Below are 24,385 nucleotides of genomic sequence, written 5' to 3' on the forward strand. Positions count from 1 at the left end.
TCCTGCCTGATTCAGTTGTGCTATATATATTTTAGACATTTTCAACTTTGTGCTTAGCTTATACCTTTCCTGTTTCAACATAACAACACCCCTGTGCACATAAAGAAATGTTTTTTTTTGTTTGTTGATATAAAAGAAGACATATCAGGCTGTGATACACACACAATACTGGTTTTGGACTTTTTTGTGGATCTACTGTATGTTCCATTTAGTTTATTTTATATCATACCACAAACTCAGTTGATAACTTCAAGAACTAACCACATTCTTACTGTTCATTAGAGGTTAATGAAACAGAGATGACACATGAGACAACGTGTCGGTTAAGACTCACCCTCCATGTGTATCCCATTCTACTGCCAACAAAGTAGGCATTGTTGATGATGTTGTGATGAGACAAAGTGGCACCCTTTGGAACCCCAGTTGTGCCCTGGTAACAGATATTACAAATCAATGACTGTATTTAGAAAGCCATAAAAATGGTCAGAGGTCACTCTGATACAATTCTTGTATCGCTCTCTAAACAAGGGCAAACCTTCAGTCAGTGATATTATAGTCTCACATTGCCAGACCTTCCTCCACAGCGCTGCAGAGGAAGGTCTGGCTAGTCCACACGGCATTCCGGGATGGGAGAAAAACGTGCTCTGGTTTAATGGCATTTCTTTAAACCAATCACAATCGTCTTGGGTGGTGCTAAGTGGCGGATGGAGCCACGGTGCTGCTGCAAAATAGCTTCAGGAAGGAACTTGTTTTGGTGGAACGTGTGGACGTTCAAAAGTAGTTTTAGTCGTGCAACAGAAAACTCAGATTGGACAGATAGTCTAGCTAGCTGTCTGGATTTACCCTGCAGAGATCTGAGGAGCAGTTAACTATAGTCCTCAGAAATCCACCAGAGGTTAGAAAGCCAACACAAAGGAAGAGGAAGGTAACGGACATCCGGCGGAATTTCTGATGACACCGGAGCAATCCTGGAAATGAATCGTTGTCGATATAGACTAGTGATATTATAAACAGGTGTCTGTCTTTGTAAATACATACAAATAGTTGCTGATCATTTCAGTATTTTTTTTTTAAATACATCTAGTTATTAAAAGGGTTTATCTTAATAGCATTACTTGATTGGTTGAACATGGCATCAGTATGATAAACAGTATATAGCACTTTGCATTTCGTTATTTTTTCATCATAAAAACCTGGCACACTTCAAATGCAAGACCAATCTATTACATGTCCAAAATGTGACAAAATGTTGAAGGAAAAGTGAACATTTCTGTCACAAGCGAACACATTTCGTCAGTTTGTGGGCATTTTTTCCCATCTTAATCCTAATTTATAAGACCACATTTTTGAAGTGTTCTTTTTCCTCCTCTGGAAAAAAAACTGCACACTGAACACAGCTCGCAAACTTTATTAGACTGAAAAGGGAACGTTTCAACCCTTAAAGGGACAGTTCAGAGGTTTTGAAGTGTGGGTGTATGAGGTACTTACTTACTTAGTCAGTGGGTTAGCTACAGTAGATGGCGTGTCTATTTTATTCTACCCACTGTAGCTTTAAACATTTTTTTAGGTGTCTAAAATGCATTTAGCTGCTGCCCCCGTCCACAGCAGGACGTTGTTTACGGGACTCCTGCCAGCTTCTCCAAACTGGGGGCGTGCCGACCGCCATCTACTGTAGCTAACACACTGACTATGGAGATGTAGCTCAGACAACCACACTTCCAAACATCTGAACTATCCCTTTAAGGGTTAAAACATTCCATTTTCAGTCTAATAAAGTTTGAGAGCTGTAATCCAGTGTGCAGTCTTTTTTTCCCAGAAGGAGGAAAAACCAGGACATCCTGTCATAAAAGAACAAAACCTGGCACACATTCAAAATGTTTCAGCTTGCACAGACCCCAACAGGGCTCTTAAACAATCCTTAAGGTTAGCAGGAATTATCCAACAATTACCGAAGTGAACTGGATGTTTATGGGGTCGTCAAAGGAGATCTTCTTCTGCAGATCCTGAAGCTGCTGTATGTACTGGCTGCTTCCTGCCTGCATCACATCCTCAAGATGGAACATTCCTGGTTGTCGACTATCAATGACAATCACAGAGCGGAGGTCTGGGAGCCTGAGGGGACAATCAAACAAAAGAAAGAAATGTTGGTCATGCTTTCAAACTAAGGAGCTTCAGGTTACACTGCAATATTTGTTGCATGTTACTGTTCAATGTGCGTCCTGTTAAGCTGAACTAATCTTTCTGTTAATGTAGAAAAAAAGGACTGCAGCTAGAATAATTCACCCCCAGCTCCATCTCTTCAAAGAAATGTTTCACATAACACAAAAAAGTATTAAAGGAGGGAACGTGGAGCCAGGCAGTCCAAAATCAGAGCTTTCGTAGTTTATTAACTGTGCTGCACCATCAACTTTTACCTCCTTTGTCAGACTATCAACTGCCCCCAAGAGAGGAAAGATTTGCAGACATTATGAGGCATGAGTCGATGGCACAAATACGTCTATTGTTAACGTAATTTTCCTGTTAGTGCTATTGTGACTGACTAGCACTACTATGTCTGGGCTTGCTAGTATGTTAGCCATTAGCTCGGCAGTTACTGCAGTTCACCAACTATCTAAGGGATTAGTTCACGCCACTTTCTGTTGTGGCAGAGCTTTTATTCTGAAAAAATATCAGAATTAGCTTTTTAAAAACCCTCCATGTGTAGTTTTTGTTTGACTGAATGTAAACTCTTTTCTTTACAGGACATGATTTGAGTGTTTTCAACGGCCTTGTGCAGAAATTAGACAAGTGCCACAGTTGACATTTGCATATGTGTTTTGCATTGCTCCACAATTTAAACATATAGAATATTAAAAAAAGGTAAGACCAGTGACAAATGACAGGTGAGCACCAGCGGCTGTACCGTGCACTCCTGATGTCTCCTGGGGTGGAAGTCTCGATCTCTGGACATATCTGTCTCAGCATGTCACAGTACTTCTGAGTCTTAAACTGCGTCAGGCACACTATGGCTTTACACCCAACCTGCGAGAAGAGGAGCATTGGATTCACATGAATGTGATACAGACTCCGTGTGTCACAACAGTAAAATCAGGTTTGTAAAAGTCACCCACCTTACGCAATGCAAACTCCACCTCCTGCGGCTGGTACGCCGGGTTCACAGATACCTGTTGGGTGGTAAAACCATTGCTTATGATGGTTGACAGATTAAACATTGGACCGCAGCCAAATCAAATACAATGTACATGATGAACAAACTGCTGACGAGATAATGTGCACCTTTATCCCTGGAATAGCTGTTTTCACCAATATATTTATAAAAAGGTACCCGCACGCTTGTTTGTCTTTCAAAAACGTTTTCACTTCATTATAAAAAAATATTTATATCACAAAAAGACTCAAAAATAAGCATCATCCGCCCCAACCCATTTCTTCCTTATCAAACCTGTGGCAGTAGCTCAGCCAGTAGGGAGTTGGGTTGGGAACCGGAGGGTCACTGGTTAAAGTCCCCATACGGACCAAAGTATGGTGGTGGACTGGTAGCTGGAGAGGTGCCAGTTCACCCCTGATCACTGCCAAGGTGCTCTTGAGCAAGGGACCGAACCCCTAAATGCTCAGGGCGCCTTTCCATAGGCAGCCCCCTCACTCATCTGTCCATTAGAGCATGTATAGGTACTGAGCATGTGTGTGTAATTCAGGCCTGTGTGTAATGTGTGTAATAACAACAGAATGAAAACTTTGTAATTTCCCCTTGTAATTTCCATTGTGTAGGCCTGTTTTCCTCACTTATATACTTCTGAACTAAGCTCTTCTTTAAGATGGATTTATTATATTGCATTATGTTGATTTGCATAATAAGTGAAATGATAAAGCTCATCATATTCTATATTTTTCTTATTGTCAACAATGTGTTAGTCCCAACTATGATAAGATATGATAAACCCTAACCCTTTGTCTGTTCACACAGAAATGTTCCTTGCATTACTGCTCCAACAATCCACAGAATAAACAACATAAAAACTTCTGTAAGGTCACCCTCCAGCAATCATCAAAAAGACATAACAGCTGGTCACTGTACATGTAGCCGGTGTAACGGTGTGGCTCACTGATGTGTTTTTAATAGTTTTTGGACAACAATGGAGTTCTATGGCACAGAGGCAGTAGATAGATCCTCTTTCTGACAGCATCCATTGAGAGTATGGGCACCGTTTCTCTGAAATTGAGTTTGCCTTCTTGCTAATGCAATAAGCTGCTTAGACTCACCAATATAATGCCAGCTTTGGCTGTGGCAAACTGGAACAGGATCCATTCGTAAGTGTTTGGTCCCCACATGCCAAGCCGGTCTCCTTTTTGCAGTCCGATTGCCAATAGCCCGGCTGCAGCTTGATCCACCTACACAGACATTACAGAGACATGAACAGGTTAACCATGTCTGTTCAGAAGAAAATAATACAATTCCAGTATTTTTCGGCTTTCTTGCCTTCATCAGGCTGGTGTCTGAGTTATTTACACTGCTCCATTAATGCGAGGGACACAAAATCCCTTAATAAAATCCCGAATGTTTGTCGTCGTGGCTCCTAAATGGTGGAAAAGTCTAAGTCTGAAAGTCTACACATCTTCTGCCACAGGCTAAAAACACACGTCTTCTGACTGCACCTTGGCTAAAAAGATGATGGTTATATGTAAGTGTCAGGTCTCTTAATAAATCTCAATAAATGTGATCAAGGTAAATACATCTTATACATTTACATCACACATTAAGTCTTATTAAAATCAAAATGTGTCGCTCCTTGATAGAGACCTGATACTTCATGATACGTTATGTGGCATTTCCTACAATCCTTTGATTGATGTTAAACTGTAGCATAGTTTTAGAGAATATTTACTGTGAACAAAAATATAGATTTTATACTTGCTGAGAAGGTGGCAGTGCTTTTTCTCTGCTCGGCCTCCAGTCGTAGCCTGTTGATCAAATCAAATCTTTCGAATCAAAGCCGATTCAAAAGACCACTGTTCGCCAGCAGCAGCAGCCATAAGCCCGCCCACCACGTGTGTCAAACTCAAGGCCCGTGGGCCAAATCCGGCCCCTCGCAAATTCTGATCCGGCCCGCATATCAATTTAGGTTCACAATTAATTTTGGCCCACCTAGTTGTGCACCAAACCAAAAACATGGGAAACTGTTTTTCAACTTGCAATACGTTACACTCAAAGCAGAATTTGGCAAATTTGCCGACTTTGAGACTCAGAAATTCCCACAGAACCAGAGAGTTTGTATATTCCAGCTGTGAAACAGGTTGTTGTGAGTCAGCTGGGTGCTAGCCTACTTAGAAAATGTAATCATTGTTTTGCTTGATTTGCTAAATTCTAGGATGGCTTTGGAACTTTTTTGCTGACTTTTTCAGGGCTTTATGTGGACCAAACTGTAAGTGAAAAGACTATATGAGATATGCAATAATTGAGTCAAAGATATTTTACTTTTTCGAGGAAATAAAAGCATGTCAATAAACTATACATGTCTGGCCCTTGATTTGATTCTCTTTTTCCAGTGTGGCCCTTAGTGAAGTTGAGTTTGACCACCCTATGCTATACATGATGTGATTGGCGCGGCCAGAGTTTTCCAGCTTGCAAGCCAACAGAGAGTTGCTAGACTGACCCTGGCTGCAAATTACATTTGCTGCCGCTAGGGTGTGTCTAGATTTCTAGGCTACTCCAGTCGTGTTCTCAGGTTGCAAGCTCCACATATCTGAAACAAACTCCCAGAAAACTGCAGGTCACCAGCAACTCTCAGTTCCTTTAAATCAAGGCTGAAGACTTTTCTGTTTGACGCTGCATTCTATTAAATCAAGTAATTGTTCTTTTCTCACACTTTATGCATTTAGGCATGGAAAGGCCTGCTTCCAGCTTCCATAGACAAGAGTAACAGGGTGTTGCAGTTAGTTAGTCAAATTAGGTTTAAGGTTAATTTACAACTCCCTCCATTTCACTTTTGTATAAAACTGTAGAATGTAAAAAAACATTTAGCAATTGACTTTTTGGAGTCCAGGAGCAAATTTAACAACAACAATTTTATAGGTCTGGCTATTGTTTTCTGTGGAGCAGGTAGAGAAGGTGAAGCCAAGCCCATAACTTTCTATCACTTTATACGGCTTGTAAAGCAAAATGTGGCCTGAAGCTGTTCTCATTTCCAAAACCAGGGTTTTGATTTTGCTTAAAATCTTGTACATATCTTCATAAAAGCACAACAGATATTAAAGTGGAGATATTTGAAGAAATTAATCTGGAAACTATACAACTAGCCTTGTTAAACGATAACATTGAGTACTGTAGATTTTTGGCAATGGCTCAATTGTGGGAAGAAGTGGACGACATTCAAATCTTACAGGAAAATTATGGTATTTTTCAACATGAGTCTTTATCTCATTATTGTGGCCTTTCTGACTCTGGATCAGAACCATTTTCCACCTCCGTTGTAAAGATTCAGGAAAACAATGTATGTTGAGGGAAACCATCTGGTAAGTAGATCATTATGCAGTTAGGAAAAATATCTAATCCAGGGGGCTACTTTCTGTGTTTACTTTCATTTGGACTCAGAGAGTGCAAAGTTGTTATGACCCAGTCAGAAGCTGCAGAATAAGAATACAACCTTTTTACTTCCCAGGACTTATATGTTTAGCTTCAAAAGCCAAGTTTAAAGTGTTGTGCCTTTTGTCAAACATGTAAACATGGCTACAATTTACAACGACTTCCAACGTCCAACCTCAACCAGCCTTAACATTGTTTGATTCATCAGCTGTGATACGGGAGGTCAGACACATCTGAGTGGACTTCGAGGAAGTGACTCACATCCTGCTGAAGCTGTGCAAAGGTCTTGCGGACTCCGTCTTGTAGAAAGACAACGGCCTCCGTGTCAGGCGAACGCTCCACAGCCTTGAGCAGAGCCTCTCCTATTGTTGTGTGGCGCAGAGATGTGGAAGACGTGCCGTGGGCGTAGCTGGTAGTGAGAGCCGGGATGATGGGTGGAGAGTCCACATGAATACCACTGCAGGGAAACAAGAGTTAGAAGATGTTTTCAGACACAGGGAAAAGAACTACCTTTTATTTTTTTTATAACTCTTGCAACCTCAGTAACTTACTTTAAATCTCTTCTGTAAACTTACCATCAGGTGCATCAGGTGTAATGTGACCTAATCGTTTGTTGAACGTATAAGTGATAAGTCAAATTATAAAGGTTGAGGTAAAGGCTGCTGGAGCTGCTGCCCCCGTGACCCGACCCCAGATAAGCGGACGAAGATGGATGAATGGAGGTTTTACAGCCATTTCACCTTTCACACAGAATAACTTAATGACTCAGGGAGTCGGATATCTGTGCTGCAGATACAGATAGAAGTGTAATTTACCGCAGGGCTGCAGTGACTTCTGATGACATTAAGGTTTTATTTGCAGACTGAAGGTCAATTTGTGTGTTTGTTCTCTGATTCCTTCCTACCTTATGTCATTTCTAATTATTTTGTATCCTGTTTTCTCTATATCTTTGTTCTATTTTATCTTTGTTAATAAAGTAAAAAAAATAAGTAGCATAATAAAACTTTAAAAGGTACAATCCAAATACAAACAAAAAAAGATAGATACAAAAACATTCTGAAGCTGAAGGCAATGCTGCTTCAATAATCAACAAGCTAACCTATGTATTTTAAAGGCGCTATACACGACATTCAGAACATTAATATTGCAACAACTGTTTGCTATGTAAATATATAGTGGAGTAATGGCGTCCTGAGCAGAGACTGAAGTCAGTCTGTGTGTGTTGTAATCTGAACTTTCTCTGTTCTTGGTTTTGGTAGCTGGCAGTGTGTGCATGTCAGTGCATGTGAAACCCCTCCCAACCAGTCCACTAGGAAGCCAATTAGACATAGCGGCCAAACAGTGAAATTACAATTTACATGTCCGTCTCGTGATGCCATGGGGCCAAACAAGACTTTTCCGGAGAGACGTCTACATTTTTTTAAGGGTCACAACCCCGGCAAAATGAAATGTTTCACGATTTAATAATTTAATCCCCTTTCAAGTTATGCGCTAAACCTTAAGTAGCCAGGTCGGCCAGCGGAGGTCTATTGTGCACCTGCTCTATGGGCCCCACAGTACGGATGCAGCGCCAATCATCTGGGTCATTTTATACGCAGAAATTTTATACACAGAAATTGAACTTTTTTGGCTTCATGCGCCACTAAGCAACTCTCAAAAAATGAACAGTGCTCTGCGTGTAGCGCTGTATCCAGTTCTCTTTATTCATTCTCAAACACAGCAGGCGAGTTGTTTTCATTCAACTTTTCTTCTGATTGTGGTTCCCTGAGATGCCCTTATATTGTTTTAGATACAGTAAATCATCTGTTAAACTAGTTAATCCGCCAACAGCCATAATTTACTTTTAACGCTAATAACATACATTTCTGAAGTTTTTAATAAAAAACAAAACAAAATTGCGATTCCAGGCTCATGGAGGACCTGCCCAGTGTTGGAGGCTCAAATAGTTATTTAATGAACCAGGGGGAAACTCTTTGGTGGAAAATATTAGGCTACTTATGTTTTCTTGCCTCGCAGTTTTTCTTGGATTGGGGTGGCACCAAAATCATGGTTGCAGCTGCCACCGTGGTTCTGCACGTGCCCTGCTACGCTTTTCTTTGCCCTGCTACGCCTCTCTATGCCATGCTATGTCCTGCTACGCCTTTCTTTGCCCTGCTAAGCCCCTCTATGCCCTGCTATGCCCCACTATGCCCTGCTACGCCCTGAACTGCTACAACTATTATATCTAGTCATAGTTCCATTAACTTTATTGTTACTATAATTGCCACTGTTCATCATACCAAATGCTATAATTATTATGAGTCATATTTCTCTATAGCTGTATCAGCAAGAAAACACAAGTAGCCTAATATTTTGTCACTGTGTCTCGGTGTCCCAACCGGCACCGGCAGAAGGCCGCCCACCAACAGCCTGGGTCTGTCCAAGGTTTCTGCCTCAAAAGGAAGTCGCACTAAATGCTTGTTCTTGGGGGAATTGTTGGTCTATGTAAATTATAGTGTGGTCTAGACCTACTCTATCTGTAAAGTTCCTTGAGATAACTCTTGTTATGAGTTGACACTATAAATAAAAGTGAATTGAATTACTTACAATATTACTACAATGGTTTTACTTGTCATTAGCCGACTATAGTTAGTGTTCAGCAGGCTGCAAAACTGACTCTGAATCAGTGGTTTCAGTTATTGTTGAAGGTATCACAGCAAGGCAGGGGGTGGACACAATAATCTGAACATCGGCAAAACAAAACAACCATTTTAAGAACTACTTTTACATTTAGTCTCTTGTGTTTGTTTATCCCCCCCCCTCCCCCTTCCTCTCGACGCTCACAGCAGCAGTTTTCATCCTCATATTTTTATTAGCCTATTTATATCAGAAGAATGTGCAAAACTGGGTACTGGGAGTTTAAGAAAACGTCTATAAAAGTCATGAAAATCACATGATCTTTACGAGCACGCGCGGCGACTTTGTCTACAACATCAAAGTTATCAACAAAGAGAAAGTTTAATATATTTGTAAAGAATACATTGATAAAATAAGTCTTCATTATTAGTTTAAAAAAAAAACCCTCTCTTCTCTCTCTCTTCACTTTCGCTTCTGCAGCCATATAGGGGCTTTAAAGTGAGAGTAGGATCATCTCGCCTTTAGGCTATTTATTATATACATTCTATATTATTTATACCTTTCATACGGTTACTATATGAGTTCATGTGACTTACCGACTCGCTGCAGGTAATCCTGGATGACGTGTCCATTGTCTCTGTAAAACCTTTAAAGATCTGGTAAAAACACGGTTGTTCCGAAGAAGAAACTGGGAGCACAAAGCAATCTTGGGGATCATTGTGCAGCTGCAGCTCACCGCGCCCTGCGTGCACTAAAGTAAAGCAGATACTCGGTAAACAGAGAACTTCTTCAGATTGACTTGCACCGCAGGAGAAACCTGCACTTAGCGCGAGTAGCGACTGATAGTGATCAGCAGGACATCTACTCTGCCTCCACTGTACAGGAGAGCAGTCTGCAGCTATTGACAGCTACTTGCTCGGACCTTGATCCGAGTTAACAAATGTTTTCAGAAAGCGCCGTCCTGCTGGTCACGCCGTGCGCTGCAGAGAAGACATCTTTAGGGCCACTAATTGGATCCAGACATGAGACAGAAAAGAGAAAAAAAAGTTGTTTTAATTTCTCTCTATTTATTGACTTTGTTTTCACTGTTCCTATTTATTAATCTCTGTTTTACTGTTTCTATGTATTGGTCTTTATTGTTATTGTTAAAGTTGTCAGCGCCAACTTTCCCCAAGGGGACAATAAAGTGATACATAATTGAATTGAATGAAAATAGTAGGCAAGAAATGCTTAGAATAATAAAAGTATGAACTTGTTAAACATTATTTAAATTACATCTACTCCTTTTCTCTCATTGAAAAATCCAGAATCTATAAACATGCAAATATTTTTCAACTGCACACAAGATGTCTCTCATTCACTGAAAAGTCCATTCTCAGTGTGTATGTGCACTGGAGTCAGTTATATTGAGAGAAACTTTCCCCCTTCAGTAGATAGATGTGGAAACAGCCTTCTGGTGTCAAACGGTCTGCTCATTCAGTACAGCGAAGCTCAAACATGTGAAGGAACAAGAAGTTAACTGTGTTACACTGAAGGGAAGACTGAACCACCAAGGCTTTACAAGTGTCAGTTATATTATATTCCTATATTTTTACTGCTGCACTATTTTATGTCTTAGTTTCTAATTAGACTTTGTTCCACCATCGTACGTTTTCTTTATATATGTATTTTTTAATTAACATATCTATAAGAGAACTGTTGGAGGGAGCCTGAGATCTAAGAATTTCATTGCCAACGACAGCTTTACTGTAGCCTAATTGTTGTGTATATAATAACATTATAAATACAAATGAAAGAATAAAAGCAATAAAAAAAAACACTTGCATAAAAGCAAAACTATAAGAATGTGTTTTAAGGAGCGACTTAAACAAAGTTAGTGATTCTGCGAGCCGTTTCTCCAGAGTCGAGGGGCCCTGATGGTGAAGGCGCAGACACCTTTAGAGCTAAGTCTTGACTTTGGAACGGCCAGAAAGACCGTTATAATGTCATCAAATATCATCAAAAGAAAGTCAGTGGTGGAAAAATCCTTTTACTAGAAAGTGTTCGTCACAAAAAACCTTCTTCCTCTCAAATGAAGAAAAAGCAAAGCCTGGTTTAATGAGATACACTCGATGGTTCTGTGGCCTCAGTCTTACATGGCTTGGTATGAGAAGTAGCTAGCTGTAGCAACATTTAGAGATACATTGCTGTGTAGTGGATATTACTGATTGTTGTACTATGATTTAATATTATGCGATAGCTATCACTTGTGGCCACATTGTTTGCTTTTCAGTTAGAGTTTAACTGGCACACCTTGAAATACTACAAAATACAAAACTGCATTATAAAACAATACTGATAATGTATCAGCTCACTAGAGCGTTGTAGTTTCACTATCTAAAGTAACCTCTGTCTGTGTGACAACATCAAAACATGCAGAACACACCACTTCCTTCCTACCTCAGATGATTCGACTGACAATGAAATGCTTTAAAGCCAGACTGGAACACCTCAAGGATACCGCGCAGATCTAAAAACGATTGTAACTGTACAACAACTGCCTTCTCTAGACAAATCCTTACTAGATGAAAAACAGGCAGGTTACCAGGTCAGGATGAATATTTCAAATCATGTTGCTTCTAACATTCATGTAGAAACAGTAAAACTACATGTACTGATCTCTTCTCAGCTGAGTTAAGAGAACAGTTCCTCTTTCAGACGATAGTAGCGTCCTTTCTTGTCCATGAGTTCTTGGTGCGTCCCCTCCTCCACGACTGCTCCCTTCTCCATGAAGATGATGTGATCCGCCTTCTCCGCAGTCTTCAGCTGATGAGTCACCACCAGGACGGTCCGCCCACGAGCCAGAACCTCCTGCAGCACCTGTAGCACAACCCAACAATCAAACACCAAGTTACATCTGTATATGGATAACTTGTATAACTTATCTGGAGGACGATGAATGAGGTTTAAATGCATTTCCCGGCTCTGGGACTGCAACTAACGATTATTTTCATGATCAGTTATTTGCGTGATTAATTGTTTAGTCTATAACGTTTCAGAAAACAGTGAAAAATGATCCCTTCAAGTTTCTCAGAGTCCAGTGCTGCCGGAAATTCTGCCGGATGTGCCTCATTTTCGGCCGGATGTCCCTCACCTTCTTTGTGTTGGCGTTCTAAACTCTAGTGGATTTGTCCAATCTGAGTTTTCTGTCGCACGACTAAAACAACTTTTAAACATACACATGTTCCAGACCTTCCTCCACAGCGCTGTGGAGGAAGGTCTGGCAATGCCAGACTAATGGCCTAGTAAGTGTGAACACATACAGGGAATTTGACTTTGGCTTTTTGTTGCTCTAAAGTACACATGCAGAAATAGACATACAGCTAAAAGGGCAACAAAGCTGAACAAGGTGAACATGAACATTTGACTACTATGTATAGATATGTTTGTATATATAAAAGTGTATATAATTTACACATGCGTACATCACACACACACACATACACACACACACACACACCTCTCTGAGGAATTGAAAGAGTAAAACAATAGGGCAATGCAAAAGTGCAAATGCTGCTGGAATAAATTAACAATTATTAATATAACAGGTTGCTTAAATACCTGAGGTAGGTGGATATGATGATGATGGTCTTAGTATATACAGTGTACATTCGACAGATATTTACATGTTTAAATTATGTGTTTAACATTATTAAATGTATATTTTATTCTTAATGATTCCAAAATGTCGTGTTTTGTCTGGCGAACAATTAAAGAAATCCCAAAATATTCAATTTACAATGATATTAAACTAAGAAAAGCATCTTACTCGAGAGGCTGAAAACAGCATTTAGTTTTTGGCATTTCTGCTTGAAAAATGTATTTAATGAGTAATCAATTATCAAAACGTTTGCAGATAATTTTTCTGTTGATTGACTGTAGCTGCCTGATGTTAACAGGAAGAAGTGGAGGGTGGAGCTAGTTGTTTGTTTAGAAATGTGGCCAAAGTGTGCAGATTGCATTTGAGGGCCGAGCACAACACAAACACAGACCGACATCAGTATTTACACCTTGTGTTCAACGCCCTGAGGCAATGGAGTCCTACATGGACACACAACAGTTTGGGTTATTTCACACGAGATATTCTGTCTGTGTTTTAACAATCAGAACCCACCAGGATTTAGCAGTTTAACGGTTTGTGAGATTGTTTTCTTCTGTTGCCAGATCACAGACGGTTAAATGTGATCAAACCTCCCCCACGCAGTCCTGAAGAAGCAAATTAGCTTAGCTGATAAGCTAAATGATTTCCTGCAGCAAAATCCCAGACACTCGACAGAAAAATCTGTTTTGTATTTAAAAAAAAAAATAAAAAAACTGTTGTAAAAGAAAGTACAGTTCGGTGTGACAGCTTCCATTCCAAAGAGCCAAAACCAACAGATTCAAAATACATTTTAAACATTTTTTGATTTAATATCTGTACTCATAATTTAACTATGTGCAAATTAGTTCCATGTTTTTGTTTTACTGCGTTTTTTGCCATTTGGGGACAAATTAAGTGATTGATATATTAAATATCAGTTATTAAGATTTTAAATCCAGCTTTCAGGTCCTTAAAGATGCATTTGCAGCATATAGCAGCTCGGTGGCCCAATGGTTAGCACCGTGGCCTCACAGCAAGAAGGTACCGGGTTGGGACCCTTTCTCTGTGGAGTTTGCATGTTCTCTGCGCGGGTTTTCTCCGGGTGCTCCGGTTTCCCCCACCACTAAAAACATGTTTTACTCCCTCTCTGCCGAGCTGAAGTGTGGTGAGCGTCTGGCGTCCTAAGGCTGCCGTGCATCACCCAGGTGGGTGCTACACATTGGTGGTGGTAGAGACTAGTCCTCCCCCCTGAAGCGCGTGTGTCTATGATAAAGCCCTATATAAATGTAATGAATTATTATTATTGTTATTTTAATTTGTCCTCATATATAGTTAATACCAGGTGTAAATGGTGTGGTGTGGCTCCCACTGTGATCAGATCTCATCCAGCTGCCACATTCTTGAGAAAAAAAATCATTCACCCAACAGATTAAATTATTATTATTATTATTATTATTATTATTATTATTATTATTATATTTTATATTATTATAATTAGGTCAACTCTTCCTGGTATCTCAAGCAGACCGTGCAAAAAGCTACAGGTTGTATGTATTTAGTATAACGTCTCTCACAAGTTTTTTTTTTAAATGGAAGATGCAGGTCTAATAGAGCAAGAGGGAAATGTTTTAGTTAATGTGGCGCAGGGCTGTTCAAGGCTTTGGAGATGTCTTATTGCAGACAAGATAACCCCACACTCATGGAGGCCATACAGCAGCATACAATAATTCAGATCAGGTGTCTTAGGCCTCTTTATGTCGGATATTTTGACATGTCACAGTAGGAAAAGCACTAGAAAATGATTAAATGAATGATGGCTGAAATTCTTTAAGCAGCTTGAGTGTCAGGGTGCTGGTACTGTGCATGCCGGCTTACTTTAACACTGTCATGGCCTACTGGGACACTTAAATGGATCAGAGCCAGCGCTAATAGGAATAACTGTTTGTAAAGGAGAAAGTGTAATGACTGAGAGTGTGCTCCTGTTAAGATCGGTGTCATCAATGGCTATGACCGTGTTTTTTAACTTACCGCGTGCTGCATTTCAACATCCAGTTTGCTGGTAGCCTCATCCAGTATGAGGACCTGCGGCTCTCGAACCAGAGCTCTGACGATGGCGATGCACTGCCTCTGTCCGTCTGAAAGTTTGCCACCGCATTCACCTATATCTGTAAAGACCAAACACGCTTATATAGATTATTCAGATGATAAAAGAAATGAGGAATCTCCATCTGAATTTTTCAGTCAGTCTGAACCGTTTCTTTGATCACCGGTGGAACACCTCTATTAGCTTCGTATAAACAAAGACTTTCTCCAATCAGCCCATCTGCCATTGTCTGTTAAAAGTTCACATTTAACTACTTTTCATATCAGAATATGTCTGTTACAGTTTCCATTACACAGAACACAGTGCAGCTCTCTGTACAGGTTTTAGCTACACAAAATTAATCTGTGAAACATTTTATTGTTATTTTATGTCATTCTTTCTATTGTGCAAACGTGTATTTTCAGTGTCTGTTACAGCCACTGTTTGGTATTATTATATATCTATTTCATGCTGGTCCTACTAAGACTTATTTATACAAATGTCTCAAGCATAAACTGAAAAGAAAGCAGCTGTAATTTTATTGCAATTAAAAACCTGTGCCAGTTGCCCTCATACTGTAGTACAAATACAGAACATAAGCAGACTACTCCTGCATCAAACTGTTAAATCTATTAAAATAACAAAAGGTACACACTAAGGCACCTTAGTGGCAATAAATGGACAATAACAACAACAACAACAATAAAAACAACGGTGTTAGACAGTTAACTTCACCCTAAATAGGATAGCATTAAAAAACAAACAAAGGAAAAGTGAATTTGTAGCATTCAGATCTGATTGGTGATTTAATGGTGAGTCTTTTATGGTATTAATGTACTGTATATCTATGTACGTCTAAATATATATCCCCACTCTGTACCTGTGTCATATTCCTTAGAGATGAAGTCGTCTGCATTGGCCTTCTTTGCAGCTTCCTTCACCTTCTCAATGGGGCAGTCCTTCAGGCCGTACGCAATGTTGTATTTCAACGAACCAGAAAACAGCACGGGATTCTGGGATACCAGGGCCATCTAAATACATGAAGTTGAAACACACACTAGTATTAGTGCTAATTGACAGGATTGGAATTTATGTATGGAGCGCGTTTGGTGCAATTATATTTTTTTGTTTGTGTGATTAGAAAGTGGAAAAAACCTAAACCTGCAAATCAATTGAAAAGCAATTGAACTGTTGTTTCTCACAAGCACAAAACCTCCCAATGTGTACGTCCTGTTTGTTTTGTTTCTAACCTTATTTTGTCCAATACTTATAATAAAATACATAATACAAAACTAGAAACATGAATGTAGCAAATGTTAGCATGCTAACACACTTAACTAAGATGGACAATTACTATTATTGTTATATATATATATATATATATATATATATATATATATATATATATATATATATATATATATAATTTATTTTTTTCATGTTCATATACAAACCCAACAAAAACTATGTTTATATTAGGGCTGTCAAACGATTAAAATTTTTTAATCGCAATTAATCGCTGAATGTCTATAGTTAATCGCGATTAATCGCATATTTTATCACATGATTAAAATTCTATTATTTTGCATTTCAGAACAGTTTTTACGTATATATTAACAATGGAAAGCAATTCTTACCAGTGTATCTTGATTGGGAATCAAATGAATGCAAAGAAAGTTACTTTATGAACTTGATTTTAAGATTTGTAATTATTTATTTACTGTAAACAAAAGAAAAATGTGTGAATCTGTCATTATTGCACAATTCCTCCAAGTACCTAACTAAAAAACTAAAAATCCCTATCCTTACCAGAGTCAATATAGTGTTTAGTAACTCCTAAATAATGTTGATTACTCACTGACGTCCAGTGATCACCGGTTAATGAGCACCTTGCAGCAGTTCCAGTGTGGCTGCTTTCTCCGTGTGGTATGTGTATGGTGAAACTACCGTCTCCCTCGACAGCAACGAGACAGGTCAACCGTAGTACGTCTTTAAGACCCAAGTCCTCTACGATGCTGACAGGTCTGCAGTTAGTTGCCACCCGTTTAGCCCGCTAGCGGGTAGCATCACGTTAACTGTACTATATGCTTAGCTCGTAGGTGGTAGCTCAAGCTTGACGTGCTTCAGTGATATTTTAATTCGGCTTTACACAACGTGCATATGGCTTTCGACTTGTCTACGAGCCGTCCGGGAGTTTTGGAAAATAAAAAGCTCCATTCAAAGTTATTGCTGCTGTGTTTCTCCATCATGCTGCAGCCTGCAGCAGCAGGATGTGTTAGGAGGAAGTGGCAGCTTGATGATAAGTAACGGTGCTGCAAAGGGTCAAAATAGTAGCCTGATAGGCACGACGCAAAGCCGAGTGAAGCGTAAAATAAATTAATAAATGCCAGCATGCGATTAAAAAAAATTTATCGCGTCACGTCGGCCCTTAATCGCATTGCGATTAACGCGTCAGCGCTGACAGCCCTAGTTTCTATATTTTGCAGATATTAATGCCCTTTTTTATACTAATATAATGTGTACAAATGCTATATACAGCTGACAAAAGTAATTGTATGAAAATGTATATATTGTACAGTGCTGTTGATGGAAAGTTAAGCAAGATTGAACAATTAAACAAAATATATATATTCTATTTTGTTAAGATGTGAACTGCCAGCAATGGTGCAGCCATTTTGTTACCAGCTTCTTGACGCCTTATTATGGAACCCACGCAACTTCTAGGCACGCCCCGGGCTTCATTACCATTCACACACTACTATTAGCCAGGCGTCCATGCTTAGACTAAGTAACGTAACCCAATTTGTTCAGGTCCTATCCCCTGACCTATCTGGCTATCCTAACCTTAACCACTCGAGGTCAATGCCTAACCCCAACCAATCGGGCTGCTTCGTAGGGCGGGACTTGCCTAGAAGTTACGTGGGCTCCTTCTTGACACTTCTGTAGTCTTTTTTGCTAAGTAGACAAAGTGGTGCAACTTGCCTTTGTTTATTTTAATGCATTTTTTTTTATTACTCTTATATTGTGTCTGTATGTTATGTCTCGTTTTTGTCTTTTATTGTGAAACAATTCATCTGATATGGAAAGGTATTATAGTAAATACACTTTACTCTCTTACAACAGCAAAAAAAGACATGAAATAGAAAAAATTGAGCACTCTTGAATTAAATGTATTTGCTGCGGCGATTAAAGCCTCCTTCCATCGAGGCAACTGTACCTTTTGATGAAAGTATTTGTGTTCGTAATGGTGCAGTGGTTCTCCGTCCAGCAGGATCTGTCCCTCCTGAGGTTCATACAGCCTCTTCAGGAGGCTGACACAGGAAGTCTTCCCACTGCCGGAGGGACCCACCAGGGCGGTCATCTTTCCTGGCCGAAGTTCTATAGAAACCGACTGTCCAGAACACGTTAATGATGATCTGGATTAATGTTTAACCACATTCAAAATATAATGATGCTGTAGGACACAATGTACCTTCAGAGCTGGTTTATCTTCAGAAGCGGAGGGATACGTGAAGGTGACATTTTGGAAAACAATTCTTCCCTCCAGCTTCTCAGGAGCTAACTCTCCCGCCTTCTCACACTTTGGTGTTCTGTCAAGATAACTGAACACTTTGGAGATGACTCCGACTGTGGACATCGTATCTCCGCAGCAATACATAAGCTCCTGTGACAAAAACAAATTATCTTTGTCAACAACAGGCATTTTATATTTCACAACTCAAATACATTAGACGTTATTCTGCAGTGGGAAATATGTGTAACGCAGCTCACCTTTAAATTGTTTGACATGGGCTTCTGGTACAAGAAGAAGGAGACGAGACTACCGATGCTGAGGTGACCCGACGAGATGAGCCCGCGGGCCTGGACCAGCATCAGTATCTTTATCCCCAGACTCACCAGCTACATGGAAACAGACAATTACTCACATTTTAGTTCAACTTTATTTTTAAACATGCCAGAAAACAGAACGGTATTTCAACATTATTGGAGCAGTACATTTGCCTGCCAGGAAAACATATGAAATATCTCTAAAAGAATCAAAATGTTCAAAATGTCAGAAAAACTAAAACTAAAATGTTAGAAAAGACAAATATATACTCATGGATAGACAAAATTATGACTTATGCAGTATGAAGTATACAGTACTTCACATTTGTTATCTCAAAGGTTTAAATTATTATCTCGTAATTCTGACTCAATGATTAAAAGATTTAACTTATTGTAACTATCTTAAAAGTATAACTTAAAATCTAACTTTTGCGTTACTATTTCATAATTCTGACTTCAAATGTCAAAATCTGACTTATTATTTATAATTATGACTAAGTATCTTATAATATTTAACCTTGTAAAGTAATAAAGTGTAAAGTAAAAAACATGGACCTCCTATATAATGTTGACTAAAAAAGTTGAAATTTTGAGTTAATAGTTCATACTTTTGACCTAAAAAGTTTTTAAAAAATCTCACTTTCCCATAATAGTATTTACTGACCACGCACATTTTTATTTTGATTATCCCTAATTATACTTTTCATATCTTCTTTTTTTTTGCTGGTGGAAATGGGCCTCCATACAACGAGTTGAAGGCTCAACACGTTCTCTTGCTCTCATATGATCCATGGATGTACACCGCTGCCATCTTACCCTGCGTATTAAGCAGAAGACTGAGCTGTAGATACGTGAACGTCTCTCCACAGCGCACATGCGGTCCAGAGACTCCTTAAACCTTCTCAGTTCATCTTTCTCTCCCTTAAAGCTTCGGACCGTGTGAATCCCGCTGAAGGTCTGGGTGACCAGGTCTTTGCTCTGAGCGTGGCAGTCCTGCATCTGATCTTTCAGCTCCTGTTTGACAAAGACGGATTCAACGCACATGAGCAGACTGATGCTGCACTCAGGTCTGCTTCTTGACCTGCGCTGCACATCATTTCCTCAGTTTCTTATCTTTGATTTTGCACTACAGTTCCACAAATCTTACATTCCAGTGCATTTGTACTGGTTTTCATGCTTTGGAGAAACACAATCCTTCAGCTACTGAGGTACTGTTTATCATTAACTTAATTATTTTCAGCTGCAAGCAAGAGGATGTTCTTACTGTTTCTCATTTAGTTCATACTGTAACTTAGTTATCCTTCTTCTTGTCTCCTTCTTCCTCCTCTCTCCAAAGATACATAACTAAATCCACCCTGCCTGTTCCCTTTTCCTGATGATTATATGTCTTTTCCATTGCTATGTATATATATATATATATATATATATATATATTTTTTTTTTTTGTAGTGGAGGATAACACAGGAAAAAACATTCATGGCTTGATTCTCTTTTCATCCTTAATGATCACCCTCCAGACATAAACAAATAATCTGTTTTGAATAATAATTTGTCTATGTTTTTATTCATAAACTCAGATTTAAGGTGAGCAAAGAGACTTCCACTTCCATCTAGGAATTACTGACCAAATCAGTAACATTTTGCATTGGAGCTCCACTTACTGGTGACTGAAAGCACCAGTTTCACCTTAGCTGTGATAGACAGTAAAATACATCCTTGTTAAAGGCTGACTGAAGGACTGCAAAAGCCAGAGAAACCAACAGCAGACAGACCTATTGACATCCTGAACACTGATGCTTAGATACAATTAATGAACTACATTGTCAGTGACTACACATCTTTCAGAAAAGTGATTCAAAATGTCCCTGAATACTTTTGCAAAACAAACAAAGTAGCAAACAAACCAACAAAACACTTGTGATTATGGTGAGTAAAGCAAAAACACTATACAGCCCCTCTTGCCTATTCAGAGTAGTCCAGGCTCAATCTCCTCACACCTACCTTGGACAAGGTGATGTATTTGTTCTGCAGGATGGCCAAGAGTGGCATCTCTATGCAGGTGAGCACAGTGAGCTCCCAGGACAGGCCTAGCATCACAGTGAGCATGAGGCAGGTTTTGACTGTGCTGCGGACCAGCACGTTGGCGTTCAGTGCAACTGTGCGGCCCATCCTGTCCACATCCGAGTGCAGGCGGGAGGAAAGACGTCCTGAGTGGTGAAAGGGAGAAAAGGCCACATTCAAGAGCAGTTTCAATGTTTGTTACATATTATGGCGCTAACACATACACTTTTATTTCAAACTTTGTGTCAACAGTTTGTGTTTGTCCCTTTTCTTGTTTCAACATGACGTTGGCCCAATCCCAACATCCACACTCACGGACTTTGAGGTGCATTCCTGTTAAGTTTTTGAGGGTTTAGGGTTACATTAAATTACATGTCATTTAGCTGATGCTTTTATCCAAAGCAACTTCTAATTAAGTGCTTTCAACCTTGAACCTTGGGTCTTTCACTGTCAAAATCATCAAGTCCGGGGCGGCCTCTAGCTCACCCAGTAAGAGCGTGCGCCCCATGTAGGCTGAGTCCTTTGCAGCGGCCCGGGTTCGAATCCGACCTGCGGCCCTTTGCTGTGTTTCCCCCATCTCTCTCCACTGTCACTATCTTTTATAATAATAATAATAATTAAGAGAGAAGCCCCAAAAAATAATCTTTAAAAAAAAAAAATCATTAAGTCCGTGAGGGCTCTCTTGCAGACCTTCAGACCCCTTTATGAACACTTTCCGACGTACAGTATGTCCTCATTTCTGCAGACTTTGCCTGAGGGAATAACCCACAGTTTATAGTGTTGTGACGTTAAACCACGGGGTTACCAGGGGCAAACAAGGAGGACTGCCGCAAAGTGCTGATCCATTCCTATTTATACCATTTTGTGCCCTCGCCGCCTCTCGCACATACTTTTGGCCATGCAGCATACTCTGGAAAATAAGTCTATGTGGAAAAAATAGGAGGGTTTCTTGACTCTGTAAATCACATCATGAAACATAATAACAAACATGTTTACTATGTGGTTCTCACCAGGATTGTTCTCCTCAAAGAAGTGCACTTCCTGCTGCAGGAGGGTGTGAAACAGCAGCTGTTTCAGTCTCTTGTTCAGTCTGGCCAGGGTGCACATAAATATGCCTCCTCTAAAGCCGGAGAACAGAGCGCTGTGGGATGGAGACATTTAAAATGAATGACATTCATTTGTCACATCACTGAAAGAAATAACATTTCTCTAAAACACAAAGGACAAGAATATATACACGTTATCTCATTACCTTCCAAGAGAGACAAGTGCCAGCTGTCCAATTGCATAACAGAAGCTGGTTTGAAGTAGCTCACCTCTGAGCATATCAATGACGTAGCCCTGATACAATGGGATGTATGTATCACCTGTCAGGAAAGATGAATGACAAGAATTAGGTAAACAGGAAATTATACAATGTTTCTGTGAATTAAGCTTTACTTTCAAATGGATACAAACAAATGCACTTTTTAACTTCTCTTTGAGTAACTCTTGCTAAAAAACTACATTGGCCAGCTGTTTTAGGAAATTACTGAGCATATTCTAAAAATGTAACTATATAGTTGTGACCCATTTTAAAAAAAATTACATCAGGTAAAACCAATGGGCTACAGACAGGGTAGGGAAGTTAGAAAGTACTGAAAGACGGAATAACACGTTGTTGGTTTTGGTCTTTTGTTGACATCAAGAAAGTTTACGCTTTTAAATAATGTATCCGTTAAAAGTTTCTGTATTCTTCTGAAAATACAAGGGAGTAAATTTGCACAAAGTAAGAAGGCATATGCAGGTGTATCATGTGAAATATTCTGTAGAACGTGGACATTTCACACTTACAGATGACACCTAAGATGAGGAAACCGAAAGCTGCAATAAGGTAAAGGGTGTCTGGTTTGAAGTATTTCAGCATCCTCACAAGCAGCGGCCAGGCATCCTGTTTAGTGGTGTCCTTTTTCTTCGTTGAATCACCACAGAGGCCCTTTTCCCAAACCACACAGGCCAGCGACGAGGACATGAGGCCCAGGAGCAGCATGCTGAGGTTAGGAGATGGTCCTGTGTACGCCTCTGAGGAAGGCGCCATAAAGATCCGTCCGCTTTCAAACACAGGAGAGAGAAGGCAGAGGAGTGCCACCAACCTGCAGAGCACAGCCTGGGGCTTCCCATCCGTCAGTACAGATGTGAAAACATGGAGAATGGCCCACTTTGCTGCCCCAAAGGCCCACACACCTGCCAGTCCACCACAACTGGAGCACTTCAGCAGCACCAGTCCGGCCCACAGTGCCAAACAAAGCACCGCGTCGAACAGAATAATGAATAATCCACATGCTGACACTTCATTCATTTTCCTTTGCTGGACGATGAGACTGCAGGAGGTTTAATCGAATCCTAGAAAGACACATATTTCTGTTACATAGTTTACGTTTAAGTTACAGTACTTAAGTATAATATGAAATGTAGTGGAGTAGAAGAATAAAGTAGCATCAAATGCAAACATTCAAGTAAAGTAGCTCAAAATTGTACTTAATCAACAGTGCCTGAGTAAAATACACAAACATTTTTTTCTGACTTTTGTGTTAGTAGTGTGTTGTAACGTTAGTCTTTCTATCTATCTATCTATCTATCTATCTATAGATAATATCTATCTATCTATCTATCTTTTAGACTAGCCTTTTAGATATATCTATCTATCTGTAAATAATATCAATCTATCTATCCATCTATCTTTTAGACTAGCCTTTTAGATCTTTCTATGTTTGTATATCTATCTTTTAACTAGACTTTTAGATGTAAATAGATAGAAAAGTAAACACAAAGTATGCCCTTTAAACGTGCATGCATACAGTGTGCACATTGGATGTGCATTAAGTGTGCAAAATGGGGGTTATTATAAATTTTATGTACAAAAAGATATATATTGCACTTTGCCAAAGTTGCAGAGAATATAAATGTACATGTGAGTCCTGTTACAGTTAGTGAGAGAGTACAGAGGGACCTCGGCAGCATCCAAGTCCACTGAAGTCCATACAAACATCACTTACTATACCTGTAGGATTATACGTTATAACGGTCATTTTAACGAACTACAAAGCGTTACATTATTTAGAAGCTAGCTAGCTAACTCTTTTGTACTGTAGGTTTTGGTAACGTAAGGTAACGTTAGCTAAAAATGTTAATAACACTTGTTAATAACATTTTAGGGTCGCTTCTGGCCTTGCTCCTGTTTAACATTTAGCTAACAAAATGTGTAACACGTTAATACGTTCTTAAACTTGAGGTTATCGAGCCTAACTTGGATGATTTACCGTGTATTTCCCCTCACAGTCGACAGTTAGCTTACTGTTACAGTGAGCTGGTTTACTTTCACTTTTACTTTCTGTTGGGTGACGCTTGGTTCAGCTGTATCAACCCCGTCCACCAGAAACAAAGAGATAACACGCGATATTACAAACACGGCACTCGTGAACTTATTTTCTTTTTTTTTTCGTAAATTTGACACTTTTTAAACTTGAGCTTCCGATTTTAATCTCATAAACAGACTCAACGGCTGTCAGCAGCCATGCAAGTCTGCGTTTCCTAGGATGGCGAAGGCATGACGCAACCT

The 24,385-nt window shown here is 39.6% G+C and overlaps 2 protein-coding genes and 1 long non-coding RNA gene across 4 annotated transcripts in view; 1 reads left to right on the plus strand and 2 right to left on the minus strand.

The window, feature by feature from the left end:
- Positions 1–10,148, minus strand: part of acsf2 (acyl-CoA synthetase family member 2) — a 35,843-nt gene extending 25,695 nt beyond the window's left edge. Inside the window, exons 1-7 of the mRNA XM_031314932.2 lie at positions 9,793–10,148; positions 6,842–7,037; positions 4,261–4,389; positions 3,111–3,164; positions 2,903–3,021; positions 1,950–2,112; positions 335–430 (exon numbers count right to left, since the gene is read on the minus strand). Of these exons, the coding sequence (XP_031170792.1) occupies positions 335–430; positions 1,950–2,112; positions 2,903–3,021; positions 3,111–3,164; positions 4,261–4,389; positions 6,842–7,037; positions 9,793–9,914 (879 nt within the window). The 5' untranslated portion in view covers positions 9,915–10,148. The remainder of the gene's footprint in view (positions 1–334; positions 431–1,949; positions 2,113–2,902; positions 3,022–3,110; positions 3,165–4,260; positions 4,390–6,841; positions 7,038–9,792) is intronic.
- On the plus strand, positions 307–16,919 carry LOC116061055. The gene is made up of 3 exons (XR_004107637.2): positions 307–318; positions 2,170–2,175; positions 16,785–16,919. It is a non-coding gene; the product is annotated as an uncharacterized LOC116061055 (long non-coding RNA).
- Positions 11,264–24,379, minus strand: tap2t (transporter associated with antigen processing, subunit type t, teleost specific). Of its 2 annotated transcripts, XM_035997350.1 has the most exons (13): positions 24,084–24,379; positions 23,752–23,821; positions 22,621–23,169; positions 22,040–22,154; positions 21,798–21,928; positions 20,728–20,933; positions 19,543–19,740; positions 18,670–18,798; positions 18,371–18,562; positions 18,116–18,289; positions 15,779–15,929; positions 14,844–14,980; positions 11,264–12,055 (listed from the first exon to the last, which is right to left on the minus strand). In XM_035997350.1, exons 3-13 carry the CDS (start codon positions 23,123–23,125, stop codon positions 11,870–11,872), a joined length of 2,124 nt encoding a protein of 707 aa, XP_035853243.1. In that variant the 5' UTR covers positions 23,126–23,169; positions 23,752–23,821; positions 24,084–24,379; the 3' UTR covers positions 11,264–11,869. The 2 variants fall into 2 exon arrangements, with proteins under 2 accessions (XP_035853243.1, XP_031170791.1); XM_031314931.2 differs by lacking the exon at positions 23,752–23,821 and having other exon boundaries at positions 24,087–24,379.
- Positions 24,380–24,385: the final 6 nt, after the last annotated feature.

This window comes from Sander lucioperca, chromosome 22 (assembly GCF_008315115.2).
Source record: "Sander lucioperca isolate FBNREF2018 chromosome 22, SLUC_FBN_1.2, whole genome shotgun sequence".
NCBI lineage: Eukaryota > Metazoa > Chordata > Actinopteri > Perciformes > Percidae > Sander > Sander lucioperca.